This window comes from Herpailurus yagouaroundi, unplaced genomic scaffold (genome assembly GCF_014898765.1).
Source record: "Herpailurus yagouaroundi ecotype Mexico unplaced genomic scaffold, PumYag 139, whole genome shotgun sequence".
Lineage (NCBI taxonomy): Eukaryota > Metazoa > Chordata > Mammalia > Carnivora > Felidae > Herpailurus > Herpailurus yagouaroundi.
This window is the reverse complement of record NW_024412394.1, coordinates 69,829,911-69,847,769: the sequence shown is the minus strand read 5'-3', so window position 1 is coordinate 69,847,769 and position 17,859 is coordinate 69,829,911. Positions and strand designations below refer to the sequence as shown.

Sequence of the window (17,859 nt, the reverse complement as noted above, 5' to 3'; positions counted from 1 at the left end):
TGACTGGATCCTAGGCTACATTGTCAAAGTACACAAAGTTTTAAAGGCTAGTTTTAAGAGTTTTAAACTTTTTACACATCTTCAACAAAGTATTCCAGATTACTTTATAGAATGAAATGTTTTCTTGTAAATTGTATAATTTTCCATTATGTATGGAATATGTAGATGGAACCAAGTATCTGCGTATTTCATAATTATACATTTTAAAGAGTTCACTTTTAAGGTTTTTAAGTTTTACATATATTTTTTTAACAAACCTTTTTAAAAGCTTCTATTGCCTTAAATACAGTCATTTGAGAATAAGTAGGCATTCTTACTGTTTTAAATCAATAAGGTAGATTTGCCACCCTTTAAAACCATTCTAATTTTATGATGTAATGACATGATTACCTAAACTTAACTTTTCCCATATAAAGTTGGTTTTATAGGATCTTGAGCTCCGAAAATGTATCTCCTGGATCTCTGCAGTTTCTTTGACATACACAAGATGTAATCCACAGCATCTTCCATTTAAACGACCCTTCATTTGGGCAATCAAATTGAATGGTAATCATTTTAGACTTGTTAGGGACACAGCATCTCTTATCCAAGCATACTCCACAGAAAGTGGGTTTGTAACTCTGAGTGCTTGAGCATCCAGAAAAGATGAATTTTTCAGCTTTGAGAAGTTGGAAAGTGGGTTGGCACGTTTTTCCTTTAGGGATCTGAAAAGGTACATAACATTAAGAAGTCATTAGAAAAGTGAAACTGTATACAGAACATTTTTATAGCACAAACACACAGGTATAATTATTTCCAGGGCATTAATATTTCTTAGTGAATCAGCACTCTTTTTTACCTTTGAATTCCACCCCCCACCCCCCCCCCCCACCCAGAGGTCTGTCCTCCCTGTTCTTGCTCCATCATAGGACCCACTCCCTGTTTTTGTTGCTCTCCACCCTTCATTTCCACAATTTCCACAATGAAAATTTGTCTTATTTAATATCAAGGGCCACGTCTTATTAGATGTTTATTTACCTAAGGCTTAGCAAATTCCCTAACAAAACTCAGTTTTGAGTGGATGAATAAATATCTTAATCCGTTTAAAACTGAGTTGTCAACTTCTTAATATGGTAGGGAATAACTTGGGGATGAGAAAGGTTTTGTAGCATTTCCAAAACTTACTCTTGAGACAGTCATCTTGCCTTGTTCTAGAAGTAGGACCAGCTCTAGTTATACCAAACAATTCCGGGGTAAATATTTTATCATAGTCCTTTGGCAAGTTTACTATCTAATAAGCACAGAGCATTTTGGAAATGGTGGTTTCTCCCTCCAAGTTGGTGATCTATAACCAACATCAGAACTCTGATGTTCATAATGTCAGTTCTTATCATTATGATACAGCAACCAAAATCTTTTACCCACTGCTTTGATTCCACTACATAAAATTAACATAGTTTTTAAAAGTTAGACTCTGAAAAGGATTTGCTTTTTTTTTTTTTTTAATTTTTTTCAACGTTTATTTATTTTTGGGACAGAGAGAGACAGAGCATGAACGGGGGAGGGGCAGAGAGAGAGGGAGACACAGAATCGGAAACAGGCTCCAGGCTCTGAGCCATCAGCCTAGAGCCCGACGCGGGGCTCGAACTCACAGACCGCGAGATCGTGATCTGGCTGAAGTCGGGCGCTCAACCGACTGCGCCACCCAGGCGCCCCAGGATTTGCTTTTTAAAAGCATGCATAGTGGGTGTACCACAACAAATCAGGCTGATCAAGACCCACACTGTTAAGCTACTAGAGTATCTAGAATCAGCAGGCTAACAGTACCTCCCTGCTTGGTAAGATTTCCCCCCATGAAATGCAATTAGATTAATACTTGCTTTCCTCCCAAATAGTTTGACTTTAAGAGTTACAATGAGGTGATTTTATTTTTACAAGAATCGCATACTGTCTATCCCTCTAAAACACGTACTTTTCAGGAGTCTCTTAATATTGAATTACAATGAAACTAAATCTGATTAAATTTTACCTTTATTCTCTTTGATATGTTACTGTCACAGGGTTGGATATAACACAGTCTTTTCTCTTTTCTCATTTCACAGTTGCTATTTTCATTGGTCACCCTATCAGATATTCCCATCCCACAGGTTCTGGAGCAAGGGGTCCACTTTGTTGCTTGCACAAGACATTTTCTTTTCCAAATAAGTGGGAGATTCCTATAAGCTAAAATAAAGGGGGAAAAGTACATGTGTATACATAATTATGTACTCACACAGATAGACAACTTTTAATAATTATTTTTAAGCTAATAGTAAATAGATCAGAACTTTTCCTTTTATGCAGTGTAACTCAGAATAAAATAAACTTGCAGTCTAACTCATCATGCTCTCTCCTACTTTCAAATTACCTTTTTTTTTTTAATGTTTATTTATTTTCGATAGAGAAAGAGAATGTGAGCCGGGAGGGTCAGAGAGAGAGGGAGACACAGAATCCGAAGCCGGCTGCAGGCTCTGAGCTTTCAGCACAGAGCCTGATGTGGGGCTTGAACTCACAAACTGTGAGATCATGACCTGAGCTGAAGTTGGACGCCCAACCGACTGAGCCACCCAGGTGTCCCCAAATTACCTTTTAGCCAAATGTTACAGTACAGTTTCTTAGGAAGAATAAAGATAATTTATCTTTGAAAATCTGAGTAAATGTATCCATTTGCTTCTGCTTACTAGCTCATTCTCTTAGTACTAAACTACTTGCCTCTTGCTAGATATTATTTTCAAAAATGAAATAGACATTAGTAGGATTAAGAAATTCAAGGTATTAGTCAGAATGATGTCTTAATGTTAACTTTCATGGCATGCTAAAATCTAAAATACAAAAGTTATGTTTGAGAATAAACTATTAAGGCCAGTTATTTTTCCTCTACTTGTTTTAATGTGGTCTTTTAGAAAATTCTCTACATTACATTGAACTAATCAAAATAACCATATACTAAGTCATAGTGAGTGTGTAATCTATTCTGTTCATTCAGCTTAATTGCTACATTCCCTATGGTATCAGGCCCATGGTATTCTTTCCGTTGGCCAGCCATTTCAAATCACTTATAGAAAGAAATGGCAAAGGAAAAGATAGATCTATGGGCGGGTGGGTAATTTGCTGGACAGATGGAGCCCCTCCACTGATTGATGCTTAGCAGAAGGGAGGGGAAGGGGGGGGTGAATAATGAGAATATAATGAGTGCATAATAATTCCTCCATCTTATAAATCCACTGGGAGCTTCCTGTTCTGTTCATGAATGAGGCCATTGGTTCATTTTAAACACTACATTTTAGTTGTCTCAAAGCATTTCCTTAAGGTTAATATGCATCCTAAAACAGATACTTGGAATAAGGTTGTGATTTGAGTCTGCAGTTGAATATAGCAAAATTCTGGCTATATTGCTTCAAAATGGAAATTTAAAACTCTGAAAAGATGCCCCCCTCCCCGCAACTACCTTCTTGATAGGAAATATCAGTCACTTTGAAGTGTGTGCCGTCTTCGAATAAATGATACTTTACTGCTTTCAGTGTTATTAACGGTAGGATGTTGCAATTGCACAAGGAACTGAGGAAGAGGAAGCAGAAACATGAAGATACCTGGAAGGTAGACAACAGTTTAAAGACCTCAACGCAGGAAGCAGATTAAAAGCCTGGCACGCATCTGCAATAAATAAAGGTAGGTTAGATTATCACATTACCAATAACCCCATTAAAAAGTTAAGCCAAGAGCTGCAGTTCAGGAAGTTAACATTAAGAAGCAAGAAGACTAGAAGAGCTTTTAAAGTAAGAGTTTAGTATTTGGGGAGCAGTGAGAAAAGCATGGGGGCATTATGTCACTGCATATGCTTCATCGTGAGCGAGCAAAAGCTAGAATCCAACCGTAGGCCATCTGGAGTAAAGTATGCCCAAATACACCTTAACGTGTATATTGGTCACTGTTTGCTTTTAAAACCCAAACTGCTCTTTGGGCCCCTAACCACAGTTTCACAGGTAAGCAGAGGAGAGACATTAGACTGAACATACACTAACATATCTAGACCTGTGGTCTCAATTACCAGAGAGCACAGTGACAGAATTTCTCACTTTTTGTAGCAAAGCACAAGCCACTGAGACTGACCATGTAACACCCCCTCCAACCAGGTTCCAATGATCCTCTGCAACTACTCTCCTTCCGCAAATGAGACCGACTGAACTTGATCCAAAAGGATGCTCTAGTGGAAACTTGCTGCCCTAGGGCATTTTCTCACCAGTGAGGTTCATGCGTGAGGCCCAAGAACTTAGACGGAGCCCCTCAGATCCAGTTCAGAAAATCAGCTGTTCCCGGACATTTTGCAAAAAAGAACAGCTTGGCTTATAATTTTAGAGGTTTTAGAGCATTAGTGGCATCGTGCTGTTAGCTAAATAACCAAGTATGGTAAATGCAAATTCACTACAACCTGTTCAATTATTTTCAAATTAATTGGCATGATGGAAATCTCTGAGAATGTTCCTTTCATAGAGTTAGTTTTTTAAATATCTAAAATTCATTGCTTGATTATAGTTGCTTTTGTTAAATATCCACATAATGTAACTGAACTTAGAAGTTTTTAGCATATATAAATATTCCTCCTGTATTTCCATGGCACCTTTCATTTACTAAGCTCCAAATTTCAATAAAAAGGCATTCTTGATTTCTGGGTAAAAACACAGAGCTGTGAATAATAACCAGGCATGAATACTGACCCTTTTGAGTCCTTCCTCATCTGTGCTTCATTTGTGGGTGTTTTTGAAACTCCTGTCCCCAAAATGCCCTGGCATTTAAACAAGATGTTAACTTAAAGCAGACCAGTATATAGTATTTATGAATATACGGACACTAACTGTAAATGGCCAAGTGCTCACGATGAGTGAGAAAGAGTCTCATTAGGGGTTTCTGACTACATATATAGCTGGGGACCCTACTTTAAAATACCTGTATGTGTGTTTATTTAGAGAGAGGTTGGTAACTGTAGAGCTGCATTTTCAGACCGAATGAAAGAATAATCGTATGTCAGCAGTTTCCTATGTTTAGAAACAATATTTACAAATTCAAAACATATTCTCAAATGTTTTTAATAAGCAGGCTTCCATTTCTGCTTTTGTCATACACAGGAGTTGCCTTTGAAAATTTTTGGAACTGGATGGGTCACACGTCTTGCCCATAATATAACAGTACAAGTAAAAGTTTCTCTCAGGGTGCATGTGAACAATATTTGGTCAGTTTTCCTTAGAAGAGGTTGAGTGGAATGAGCCAGGGGCATAGAAGAGTTTTTCTGACCTGAGCAGAGCTTTTAAAAACTGGAATATTTTACTGGAAAAATCTAAAACATTATAAAGTTTCCTTTAGGGATACTTAGAAAACTACCTATCTGAGAGGCAGAGACTGAGTAAGATAGCACACCCAACCTAACTCTCAGACTGACCACTAAGCCATAAGTACTTACTGAGTACCTGTGGTACATAAAAGAAACATGAAAGAAGATCACAGGAAGCCATACATGAGAACTAAATAAGCCTTTAAGCACCTGGCATTGTTTTGTAGCTTGTTGAAAGCTGCTGTTGGAACGGTCCCAGGCCACAGTTTGATTGATCAGACTTCTTTCTACCTTTAGCCCCAGAGCAGTGACCATCAGCTGGCTTTGGTATGAACAGAGGTGTGCATCCAATGGCCCCGCTCACACAGAGACAGCTGAACAGGGGATTGGGTTGAAAGACTTGGCCGTTATGATAATGTACCCTGTTGAACTCACATCCCACAGCCATAAGATCTGAAAAGAGAGAAGAGCAGAATCACCAAAGAAGCCATAACTGATAATCCAGACCTCCCATTATGAATCACAGGGGTAATAGCTATCTCCTTTATGAAGTAGTGTTCTCAGCTTCTTAGGCCCCATCTGGGACTTTCTCAGAACATGTGTAAAAGGTGGAAATGAGACATTTCCATTATATTGTAGGCGATCTGCTCCAGTCAGTCGCTTTCAGAATCAAGACCAAGTACAGGCCCTATCCAGGATCAGTAGGAGAATCGCACTGAGACACTGATTGTAAGTCTGAGAGATGGATTGGTGGCTGGGAAGACTGAGGTTTCCCAGATGTCCAACAATAGGCAAGGATGTGTTTGTAGGAAATGAGGATACGTGAATGGCTGAAGAAACCATAATTTGTTTAACTACAGTACTGCACAGCAACTAATTTTGTTGTTGTTAAGAGAATTGGAGGAAACTTTCACTCCTCTGAGAGGTATTCTTGACCTGGATCAACGATTCTCAAAAGTGTGACCCCTCGCGCCTCTTGGCGGTACCTGAGGCCCTTTCAGAGAATCCGCAAGGTCAAAACCCTTTCAGAACACTGAGATGTGCCTGACTTTTTTCACCATGTTGGTATTTGCACTGAGGGTGTAAGAGCAATGGCGGCTGACACTGCTGCTGGAGCCTTAGCGTGAATCAAACCGTACGGGCTAGTACTGTGTTTTTCCCTGCCAATGCACTTGTACATAAATGTGCTTTCGGAAAAAAAAAGAAAATCTAGTTTTACTCAATAATGTCCTAATAACAGTAGAAATTACCAATTTTACTAAATCTTAATCACCAAATATATGTCATTTTAATATCCTGTGTGACAGAGTAGGCAGTGTTACAGAGAGCATTTCTGTAGATATTGTATCGTCTTGAGAAGCACCTATTCTATTGTTTGAGTTTGGGGCTGAACGAAACCACTTTTTGAGTGAGGATTTCACCTAAAGAGATGACTGACAGATAAACCATGATTACTCAGGTATTTGGCCGACATTTTCTTGAAAATCAACGGTGAGAGTGTCACTTCAAGGGAAACACTTTTCTGGCCAATGACAGAATTCAGGCTTTCAAGCAAAAATTAGAAGTTTGGAAAATCTATATCCACCACCAAGATCTCTATAGCTACCCAATATGCAGACTTTTATGATTAGATTGGTATTGGTTAATGTGTTTTTTTAATCTTGTATAAAGTGTATCAATATTTGGAACATCTACATCACCTTTTCCCAAACTAGTATTTTCCAAATAACCAATGCATAGTGTTACAAAATTATACACGAGTAAAAGACCCATTCCAACTAGGTCTTGGATAGACTAATGCATTTTGATGTCACAGACTCTGCCAAGTTCATTGATAGGGTTTCAGATTCCATGATACAGCTAATTTTCAAGAAAGTACCACTTCTAGGGGCACCTGGGTGGCTCAGTCAGTTGAGCAACCGACTTCGGTTCAGGTCATGGTCTCACGGTTTGTGAGTTCGAGCCCCGCGTCGGGCTCTGTGCTGACAGCTCAGAGCCTGGAGCCTGCTTCGGATTCTGTGTCTCCCTCTCTCTCTCTCTCTCTCTGCCCCTCCCCTGCTCATGCTCTGTCTGCTCTCTGTCTCAGAAATAAATAAACATTAAAAAAAATTTTTTTTAAATAAAAAAGTACCACTTCTCAAGTTTTAATATCAAAAAGAATATTCACAATTATCTGAAAATCCTGTTAAAGTATTCCTGTCTTTTCCAATGACCTACCTATGTAAGACTGGATTTCCTTCATATATTTCAACAAAAATAACATACAGCAATAGATTGAAAACAGAAGCAGATGGGGAAATCTAGCTATCTTCTGTTCAGCTGGACATTAGAGAGGTACACAAATGTAAAACAGCTCCATTCTTCTCACTAATTTTTTCTTTGTTTTAGAAAATAAAATATTTTCATAAATATATTATTCCTACCAAGTTGCAATGGGGTTTCTGTTTTTAAATGGATCAGTAATATTTTTAAGTTTCTAATCCATCTAAATACCGATAGAGATAACACATAAACAAAAGCTCTTTGGATATTCATTCATTTCTGAAACTAAAGGGGTCCTTAGAGCAAAGTTTAAAAATCATTGTTCTGTATCATGGATCGGCAAATGTCCTGTAAATATCTTAGCATTTATAGACCATTGGTTTTTGTCACAACTACTGGGCTCTGCTATCATAAAGCAGCCACAGACTACGGAACTGAATAGTGTGGCTGTGTTCCAATAAAATGTGACTTACAAAAACAGGCTCTGGGCCAGATTTGGCCCCTGGGCCATAGTTTGTGACCCATTTCAGGTCATCTCCACCCCCACCCTCATGGCTATGCTCTGTTAAAATACTCATCACATTCTATGTGAAATCACTTGTGGAAAGCTCTGACACAATAAGGTTTGACTCTGCGAGGGCAGCGCCTCTATCTTTTCTTGTTTTCTTTGGGCACAGTGCCTGGCTCATTAGTGGTGGTTCACTAAGTGCTTTTTAGGGTAATGAAATAATTTGCCCAGCACCATTTGGGAGAAAGGAGGATCCTGATGCCAGAGTCTGATAGGTCTGTTGACCTGTTGAATTTCCACAAATAATAGCTAACATGTCTAAGAGTCTACTGCCTGCCAGATATTCTGCTAGGTGCTTTGGGTTTTGTGTCATTATTTCATGTGTTCCTCCTAGCACTTCTGTAAGAGGAAGTATGTATGACGTAACTGAGGCACAGAGAGGTTAAGCAACGTGACCTCAAGGTCGCTCAGCATATAAAGTCCAGAATTTGAACCCGGTGCCTGCATTCTTAACCAATGTAGTTTAGTGCTGACAGGGGCATCAGGCCATCAAGCTTGAATGGCTCTACACACTCAGTCATACTCCAAAGATGTGCTCGTATTCCAGGCTCGCAACAAAACCCGAGAGTAATTTGCCTGCCCACACAGTCTTTTCTGTAGACTGACTAAAATGTGAAGCTAACATGGGTATCTCTCTTCCCTTAGAAATCTTAGGTTTTTTTGTTTTTTTTTTTAATTGTTTAATGTTTATTCATTTTTGAGAGACAGAGCATGAGTGGGAGAAGGGCAGAGAGAAAGAGAGACACAGAATCCAAAGCAGGCTCCATGTTCTGAGCTGTCAACACAGAGACTGATGTGGGGCTCAAACCCACGGACCATGAGATCATGACCGGAGCTGAAGTCGGATGCTTAACCAACCAAGCACCCCAGGTGCCCTAGAAATCTTAGTTTTAATCCTAGCTAAATCAGGATCCTGAGTTATTGTCAAGGTGTAGGTTTAGATGGTCTCCATCAGTCTCCAGAGTTAAAATCCATAAATCTGAGGGTCAGGTTGTGATTTGGGGTCCCGCTACCTTCCTTTTTACAAATCTGCTTCCATTTAAAAGTACAGTAACTTGATGATCATTTGGAAAGGCTAAGATTAAAGCAGGATATACATCCTTACATTTCAAGCAAGATTATTTTTAAGTTGCGGAAAAGGGTGAATTCAGACTGAGCTTTTGACCACAGTGACAAAAGCTGTCATTTCGTGGCACTTTAAGAAGTCAGGCTCTATTCACCTAGTTTCCCCTATTTTTATCACTAAAGGCAATTACCTGAGAATCCCTACACGATCACATTAGTGCAATTAACAAGAACAGGTTTCTGAACACATGGTGTCCAATATGACAAAGCCAGTCCCACCGGGGTGTGAAAACCAAACCCACCTCAAACTTAGCCAAACTAAGCTGACTATTCCAATCAACAGTTACAGGGAGGGGGGAATGCTGTCTGGGCTCAACCTCTCCCGGCAGGTCCCGGAGAAGACACTTACGCGCACACACTCCGGTCTCGTACCTAGGCCCGTCGGCCGAGTAGTCACAGTACAGCCCTTTGTGCGGGTCGCAGAGGTCGGCCTCGTTGCACATGTCCCCTGCTTGTCTGGCACAGACTTTACAGCATCCGCAGCCGTCCCTCAGCAGGCTCACTCCAGGAGGGCAGCTGGGCTTCCGGCGAGGGCATTGACAGGGCCAGTGACAGAACTGTTTACGCTGGTGCACCTCCGACGCTTCTCCAGGCCTCCCTTCAGGGGGCGTGTCTGGCGGCCCGCCGCCCTGCGCCCTGCAGCAGAACTTCATTGGATGACACAGGTGCCGTTAGAAAGCATGCCTCAAACTCATTTCAGAGATTTCTAGAAACCGAAGACTTCCCCTGAATTGAGAGATAACAGCGGGGAGCGTCGCAATATCCATCGGGAACTGTCACCATGCCTCTTTCCGTAAACCTTTCTTCACTCAGCTGCCCACACATCACTCGTTCTTCTTCCTCCTCCCTCCTCGCTGCTCCTTCTCACTCTCTAATTGGAGCCCCCTGCGGTGAACACCTCTGAAGGCTCCTCCCTCTCTCTATCGCCTGTCTCCCTCCAGCCCTGTCTTGGGAACTCCGATGCGAACTGCCCGGTCTCCACTTGGATATCTGACAGGCACAGCGAGCTCAGTGTGACCAGAACAAACTCCCAATTTCTCTTCCAAGATACCCTTCCGTGCACATCCCTGCTGAACACAGGCCAATTTCACTTTTCCAGAATACCTTGGGGTCGGGTCATTCTTGACTCTTCTCTCCCATTTTCTATGCAATCCTATCAGTAAATCCTGTTGGTTATGCCTTTAAAATGTACCCAACTCTAATCAGAAATGATTAGATAGCACCCCCCCCCATCACCACCAAGCTACCATTATTTCTCACTTTAGATGATTGTAATGGTCTCCTAAAGGATCTCCTTGCTTCCCCCTTTGTCTTCTAGATTCTTCACTCAGCACAATGGTTAAAATGAAATAAGCTACAGTGCCTATAGCTAACAGTTACCACATTACACATATACTTAAAATTTGCTAAGAGAGTAGATCCTATGTTAAATGTTCTTACCGCACGCACACACAAACAATAATAGATAGAAGGGGCAGGAGAAATCTCTGGGAGGTGATGGATATGTTTAGGGCTTTGGTAGTGGTTTTGGTTTAATGAGTATATACTTATCCTGGAGCTCATCAAATGGTATACATTAAATATGTGTATCTTTTTACAATCATACTGTAATTCATGTCACTCCTTGCTCATAAGAGGTGGCTTCCTCACGGCTTCACATTTCGGTGTAAAAGCCAAATGACCCTCGAAGGCCCTGCAACCTCAGGTCCACCTGGCCTCCCCATTCTTTGAATACTCCAAGCATGTTCCTCCCGCAGGTATCTTCGTGGCTCACTCTTTCAGTTGCTTAGGTCTGTGCTCAAATTTATCAGTGAGGCCCTTCTTGTCCACCCTTTGTAAAACAGACCCTGCCCCAGCCTTTTAGCCCACAGACCTTCTTACCACCTGTCTTATTCCTATATATTCTACTTGTTTATCTTCAAAGTCACGCATCAAGAATGTGAGCTTCTTGAAAGGGCAAGCTTTTTTGCAGTCTTATTCCCTGTAATAAAATGTATGGAATGAAAGAACATGGTACCTCCTCTGTGCCAAGCGCCTTACCTAATATCATTTAGCCTTCATTAGAAGAGGATGGAGCCGTTGTTAGCCACGTGTGGTAGGCATAATAAGTGTTCCTTCAAAGATGCCTGTGTTCGAATCCCCAGAACCTGTTAAGATACTACCTTACACAGCAAAGGGGATTTTGCAGATGCAGGTAAAGGTCTTGAGATGAGAGTATCCTGGATGAACCAGGTGGGCCCAATATAGCCACAAGTATCCTTCAATGGGAAAGAGGCAGGAATGTCAGAGAAGATGGGATGGAAGCAGAGGCAGGCGTGATGTCACAGCTGAAAGGCGGTCATGAGCCACAAGTGCGGGAGCCTTTAAAAGCTGCAGAAAGCGGGGGTGCCCGGGTGGCTCAGTTGGTGGAGTCGCCATCCAGCTCAGGTCATGATCTCGCGGCTCGTGAGCTCAAGCCTTTGCGACGGGCTCTGTGCTGACAGCTCAGAGCCTGGAGCTTGCTTCAGACTCTCTGTCTTCCTCCATCTTTCTGCCCCTCTCCCGCCCGCTTGCTCTTTCTCTCTCTCTCTCTCTCTCAAAAATAAATAAAAACATTAAAAAGGAAAAAAGCTGCAGAAAGCAGGGGCACCTGGGTGGCTCAGTTGGTTAAGTGTCTGACTTCAGCTCAGGTCATGACCTCCAAAGCTTGTGGATTTGAGCCCTGTAAGGGACTCTGTACTGATGGCTCGGGGCCTGCTTGGGATTCTGTCTCTGTCTCCTGCTCTCTCTCCCTTTCTCTCTCTCAAAATAAGTAATTAAACTTTTTTAAAAAGCTGCCAAAGGCAAAGCACAGACTCTCTCCTAGACCCTCCAGAAGGAAGAGCCCTGCCGAGCCTTGATTTTAGCCCTCTAATACCCATTTTCACACTACAGATGTCCAGAAGTGTAAAATAATAAATTTGTGTTGTTTTAAGCCGCTAAATCGGTGGTAACGGGTTACAGGAGCAGGAGGAAACCATACACCCCATTTTATAAATGAGGCCACTGAAGCTCAGATTGTTTAACCTGTCCTAAGTCCTACATCAAGCAGTAGAAGAGGGATTTAAACTAGACCGGCAGATTTCAGAGCCCGAGCTCTCAACCCTGACCTTTGCTCCTTCCCTCGTCCGGGTCCCGCCACAAGCCAGCTTTGATACTAAACAAACCCCCTAATCTTCATCTGTCTCTCCTCTCCAGCCAAGGCCTCTCCCCCTAAGCTTACAACTCATTAATTTCCCCTGGGTATAGCCACTTTGCTGTCCCACGAGGATCTCACTTTCTCCTTCCCCACAACAGACTGCTCCTCACCTAGTTCCCTTTTTAGCGAATGGTGGGGCCAACCACTGAGCTCCCCAAGCCAGGAAGCTGAAAATGGACCTCACCTGCTCCTCTCCTTCATCCCTCACACCCGAAAGTGACTGACTTGGGAAAGTCCAAGCTCCTAAGCACAGCATTCAGGGCCCTCCTCAATCTCCCGCATTCCTAGCATCCGTTAGGTTCTGGCAAGTTCAAGTGTCGGCCGGCCGTTCCCTGAATAGCTGATGCTGTTCCATCTGGCTCTAACCTTCTTCACTGGCCCTCACTCTTCATCCAGCTCTGTTTAGCTATGGCCTTTTCCAGAAAACTTCTTACGATCTCTCCCCACCCCCCACCCCCCTCTCTTTTACATGCCCTTGAATTGAAACCATTTGTGTAAGTGTCTGTCTTTTCCACACGCTTAAAGCTACCCATCCTCAGGGACTTTGTGGTTCATTTTAATTAATACTGGCACCTAGCACAGTGCCTGGCAAGTCATTTCTATAATTAACCCTCCATTTATTTGATAGCCTGAAGGCACTTGCACTGATCCAGAAATCTAAACCTCTTTCCAAGCCAAAACATCCTACATTTAAGAGTATGAGTTTGAAATTCCACCCTTACAACCTCAGCCCTTTTGCTTATCACTGGTAACACGAATTCCCCAGAGCAACCCTCTCAGCTACAATTCAAGCTGAAGAGACCACGTGAGGATAGATTTTGAGTATAAACTGTGCTGGGGGGCGCCTGGGTGGCGCAGTCGGTTAAGCGTCCGACTTCAGCCAGGTCACGATCTCGCGGTCCCGGAGTTCGAGCCCCGCGTCAGGCTCTGGGCTGATGGCTCGGAGCCTGGAGCCTGTTTCCGATTCTGTGTCTCCCTCTCTCTCTGCCCCTCCCCCGTTCATGCTCTGTCTCTCTCTGTCCCAAAAATAAAATGTTGAAGAAAAAAAAATTTAAACTGTGCTGGGATTCTGGAGGAGGTGGTGGCGGGGACTGGAAATACAAAAGTGGAGAAGGGAGTAGAAACAGCGTCTTCTTCTCAATTTTCCCTTGGTTCAGACATGGTTGCCGGGGCCTTCCTGCCAGATTCACTGGCCTCCCAGCTGGGCTCATGTTCATGGAATCTCTGTTTTCCTCTTGCCTCCTCTCTAAGGTGTTTGACTTTTTTTTTTTTCTTTATGCTTCATTTATTTTGGAGAGAGAGAGTATGAGGGCAGTCAGTGTAGAGCCAGATGTGGAGCTCAATCCCACGAACTGGGAGATCATGACCTGAGCCGAAATCGAAAGTTGGAAGGATGCTTAACCAACTGAACCACCCAGGTGCCCCCTGTTTGACTCTTAATCCTCTCCTCTCCCCTGGCTTTCATGACGCCAGACCCTCCCAGGTCTACCCCTACCTCTCAATCTACTTTCTCACTCTCCTCTGCAGACTCCTATTACCCCAAATCTGACTTACACTTAGACTAACTGGTGTTCTGTGACCTTGCTGTCTTTTCTCACTCTACACAGTCTCTTGGCAATCTCCTCTACCCCCTTGCCTTCCATTTCCACCCTGTGCAAGTGTCGAAACTAAATTTTCATCCAGGAGTTCTCCACCAAGCTCTATAGCCCTACAGCTGACTACCTACAAAACAGTGCCACTAGAATGTTCCATGGGAAAAATTCATTCCCCAAACTCATCGTCACTGTCCCCCCCCCCCCCCCCCTTCTGGATAGCTTCTCCAACGTTTGGAGTCAGGATGCCGGGAATCCTCCTGGTCGTCATCTCCCACACTTCCCATAGCCGTTCAGTGCCTAATGCGAATTGTCCTCCTATTCCTACAAGTAGCCACTCTACCCCCTTCTGCGTGGCTACTGAGTACTATTGCAATAACTTCCTAACTGGTCTTCCTCCCTCAATAATGACTCCTCAAATGAATCTGCCATATTTCTGCTGGAGGTATCTGTTTAGAAAACCTGTCTGATAATACTACCCCTCCTCGTACAGGGCACCAGTGGTTCCCTACTGCTACAGCATAGAGTGCAAAATTCTGAGCATGCTGTCTGAAGCCTGTGCGGGTTCATGCCTTCCTCTCCAGCCTTCGCTTTCAATGCACTCTCCTCCTCCACCTTACTGCTTACGAGCCTCACCAGGTCCCTTTCCTCCTCCATGCTTTTCCTCATGTTTCTTCCTTTCAAGGAAATGCCTACTCTCCAAACTGCCCACCTGGGGACACCTGCTTCTCTTTCCCGTCTTGAAGCATTTCTATACAATCTCTGAGGCCACAAGGTACCTGTTGAAAACCAAGGATAAAGAGAAAATCTTGAAAGTGTACTCGGAAAAGCATAACTTTACTCTGTACTTTGTAAAGAGAAGCATTACATTACATACAAGAGAATAACAACAAGAGAGAGATCTGACCTCCCATCAAAAGGAGACCAAGATACTCTTCAGTAGGTGCCTTGGATAAACTGTGATCCGGACAATGGATTATTCAGTACTAAAAAGAAATGAGCTATCAACCCATGAAAAGACACCCATATTATTAAGTGAAAGAAGCCAATCTGAAAAGTCTACTTACTGTATGATTCCAACTATAGGATATTCTGGAAAAGGGCAAAACTACGGAGACCCTAAAAAGATCACTAGCTGCCAGGAATTGGGGGACGGGGTGGAGCACAGGATTTTTAAGGCAGCAAAAATACTCCATGATCCTGTGATGCCGGATACATGTCATCGTACATTTGTCCAAACTCCTGGGATGGGCACTACCAAACGTGAACCCCAAGGTAAACTATGGGCTTTAGGTAATACTGATCAATGTAGGTTCATCAGTTGTAACAAAGGTACCATTCTAGTGGAGGATGTTAATAAGCGGGGAGGCCGTGCAAGTGGTAGACAGGAAATCTCTTTACCTTCCTCTCAAATTTGCTGTGACCTTAAAGCTTTTCTGGGGGGAAAAAAAAAAAATAAGCCTTTAAAAAAAAAAAGGAAGGTGGGAGGGAGGTGGAGAATAAGACCCAATGCTGAAAGGAAAAACAAAAAAACAACTGTCAACCTGGTGTTCTATCTCCAGTGAAACCATCTTTCAAGACTCGGTGCGACAGAGAAGAAATGGAACAGAACTCTTTTGGGACACCAAAATAGGCTCTTCTGTTGCACCAGAAACAAAGGGTTTTTACACCAGCGCTGAGATTTGGTACAGCTCTGTGATCTCAGATGACTATCATTTACTTGATCTTTAAGCCTCAATCCTCCTCTGTAAAATGGGATTAATAATAATAATAATAATCCACGTCGTAAGGTTATTTTGAGAATTAAGATAATGACTAAAGTACCTAGCACAGTGCTCGGCACGTAGCAGACCTTCAACAAGGAGTAGGTATTATTCCTCAAAAGTTCATAATGACAAAATTAAGCAAAATAATACTTTCTTGTTGCCGTGTCTTAACCTCTTTGTGTTTGTTTTTGTTTTTTATCTTGGACACCTCTCTGTCGGGATAGGTGCTATTCAATCCACAACAACAACAATGGGCCTTTTCTCAAGAAGGGTGGAGCGGGAGACAGCTCCGTCTCACCTCCCCTGGAGAAAATGTGCCCCTCCATATAGCAGTGGAGACAAACCACACCAGTGGCATTCTTGTTAGGATTCTTCTACAGTCTGAAATCTCCATATCCTAGATAACAAATTTCAATCTCCTGCTTCCTAAAACACAATTGAGCGCCCTACTGGGCTACTAACTCCCACACACGTCCATGTTTCCCCAACCACCGGAAGGTTTCGAAAGCTCTGTCCTCTGTGCAAGCAGTAACCACCTCCATGTAAATAAATCCACATACACAAGTCACCCTGTTTTCATCTTCTTATTAAAAAATCCCAAGGCAACGACTTGCTCCTCTCAAATTAAATTTCCCTTTGGTCTGTTGCTTGAAACTATTCCCAAGTCTTCACGGACCGCTTCCTTTTCATGAAAAGGGAGAAACGCATGACTTGAGAAGAGACAAAGTAACAGAACATTTTAAAAATATAAATGTTTAGCCCAAGTGCTCCTTTCAAACAAGGACAGGCTTAGCTGAAGGAAGTCGTCAGAATCATTTTTTCCAGTGGCTCTCTGCACCTTTCTCACACAGCCACGGAAAGTTGAGCCCCAGCCTGGAGCCCAGATGAAGGGGCTCCTTCACCCCGGCGGCCGCCTCCAGACCACGCGGTGTGTGTCGTACCCCCCCCCCTAAAAAATATACACTATTCAAATCTGGGAGCTGTTCAAACATATCGAAAGTGGATTCGGTGCCGTTACCTGAAAGGAAGAAATGTTTTCCACTTCTTTCCCGAAGCTTCTAAACTAAACACAACTTTTATTTGGAGACGAAAATGGCTCCCCGTTTGGCATGAAGTATTCCCACAAGGTATTTGCCCCCCCCCCCACTCTGCCCCCATCTTCTTCCTTTTTAATTTCTGACCTGGAGAAATCTGAAACTCCTGAGGGGAAGCGGTGAGGAGGGGGGAGCTTACCTGTGCCAGAGCAGCGCCCAGGAGTGTGGAAAGCAGGAGCCCCCGCATGTTCCCCAGGAACCAGCAGCAGGGAGATAGGAGGCGGCTGGGGCCCCACACAAAGCTGCCCTCTGTCTCCTCCGCGGGACACCGACCTCGTGCTCACACTCTCAGCTGGGCTTTAGCTCTCACGGAGCTGCTTTAATACCCTGTTTTCTTTCGCAGACTCGCCTCCTATTTACCTTCTCGAGGGAGGGTGGGCGTGGAGTGTCAGGAGGGTGTGAGCGCTCAGGAGGGTGTGAGCGCTCTCCTCCGGGACTAAGAAGGGTAGGTCGGGTGGTAACTTTTCTTTGAGTAGCTGTTCCACCAGTTCCCAGAGATCAGAGTCTCCCCTTGGGCTAAATGGTACAGCTGGACACATTCACCTTCCTCACCCTCAGCCTCTCCATCCTAGGCTTGCCCTGCCCCAGGCCCTTTCTCTCCCAGGCCCTGGAGCACAGAGCGCTGGCCTGGTCTCTGCTCCCCCCAGCCCCAACCACAGCCTGTTCTGGAGTTCTCCCTTCACAACGAAAACGGGGTGCCAAAGGCCTTCCCTGAACACCCCCCCACCCCCAACGGCTCCTGATTTTCCCTCAGACGCCCCCACGGTGCCCTACACTTAACTTCATCCCGGCGCGTTCCTCACACCAGTTGGCTCAGGACCGGAAAAACTGGAGATGGAACATGGGGAGGCACCTAGAGTATCCGGCCTGAGAGAAGGCCCTCTCTGGGGC

At 43.5% G+C, this 17,859-nt stretch overlaps 1 protein-coding gene across 1 annotated transcript; it reads right to left on the bottom strand.

The window, feature by feature from the left end:
* Positions 1–422: 422 nt before the first annotated feature.
* On the bottom strand, positions 423–17,570 carry CCN6 (cellular communication network factor 6). Its single transcript, XM_040474414.1, has 5 exons — positions 17,108–17,570; positions 9,649–9,946; positions 5,555–5,797; positions 2,009–2,202; positions 423–704 (listed from the first exon to the last, which is right to left on the bottom strand). The coding sequence occupies exons 1-5, from the start codon at positions 17,153–17,155 to the stop codon at positions 423–425; spliced, it is 1,065 nt and encodes a 354-aa protein (XP_040330348.1). The 5' UTR covers positions 17,156–17,570.
* Between the last annotated feature and the right edge of the window lie 289 nt (positions 17,571–17,859).